Here is an 815-nt window from a genome sequence, read left to right as displayed (position 1 = left end):
GATATGGAGCCTCTGCCTGCCAGTCCCTCCAGCAGCAGTGTGCCCACCAGCCCAGTGCATAGTCTGGCATTGCTTGCAGGAGTGTGACGCCCCTGCGCAGAGCTTTTGAAATGCCCGTGCGGAGGAGGAAACCTCTCGCCACCTTCCACCCAGGCAAGACCTTCCTTCCCTCCATGCCCCCCACCTCAGGGCCCATCCCATCACGCCCATGGGATGCGGGGTCTGTACAGACCTGACTCGGCAAAGCTCAAGATCTCATATTCTTGCACACCCGTCCCAGGACGCAGGTGTGGGATGCTGCCATCACGGGGCATCCCCGGGGAGACGGCCGTGTCCATGCGCTGCGCACGCATCCTGCGGAGAGCGGTCAGCAGGGCCCCCCTGGACATGGGCTGGGTGATGTTGGGCCTGTCTGGCAAGCGGAGCTTGGAGAGGATGCTCTGCTTTGCCAGCGCGATGAGGATGTCCTGCTGCGTGGTGGGGGCCAGGGCCTCCAGCCCGCAGGCTGGGCACCACACTCCCTTGGGAGCCGCCATCCTCAGAAGGCTCAGGAGCAGGAAAGCCACCGTGGCTGTCATGTCCAGTGCCAGGAGGTGACAGCTTGGGGGTCTCGGCAAATAGTGTTCCTCCGACTGTCCGATAAGCTGAAGTCAAACCGGGACAACAGCACTGGGGCGCGGGGAGCGGAGCACCGCGGGAGGACAGCAGCGCTGGACTCCGCGGGAGCAGGGAGTGAGGACGGGCTCGGTCTCCTGACGTGGCCACAAATATTGGCTGATCCCCGGGGGAGATAAACGCCCCTGTGATCCCGCACG

The 815-nt window shown here is 64.2% G+C and overlaps 1 protein-coding gene across 1 annotated transcript in view; it reads right to left on the bottom strand.

Annotated features, from left to right (window-relative positions):
• The window catches only part of LOC118452576 (inhibin beta C chain-like), a 3,107-nt gene extending 2,421 nt beyond the window's left edge, over window positions 1-686 (bottom strand). Inside the window, 1 exon segment of the mRNA XM_035897173.1 lies at window positions 233-686. Coding sequence (XP_035753066.1) covers window positions 233-578 — 346 coding nt within the window. The 5' untranslated portion in view covers window positions 579-686.
• Between the last annotated feature and the right edge of the window lie 129 nt (window positions 687-815).

This window comes from Egretta garzetta, unplaced genomic scaffold (genome assembly GCF_000687185.1).
Source record: "Egretta garzetta isolate BGI_Z169 unplaced genomic scaffold, ASM68718v1 scaffold157, whole genome shotgun sequence".
Lineage (NCBI taxonomy): Eukaryota > Metazoa > Chordata > Aves > Pelecaniformes > Ardeidae > Egretta > Egretta garzetta.
The sequence above is the reverse complement of the archived record's forward strand: the minus strand, read 5'-3'. Positions and strand labels throughout refer to the sequence as shown.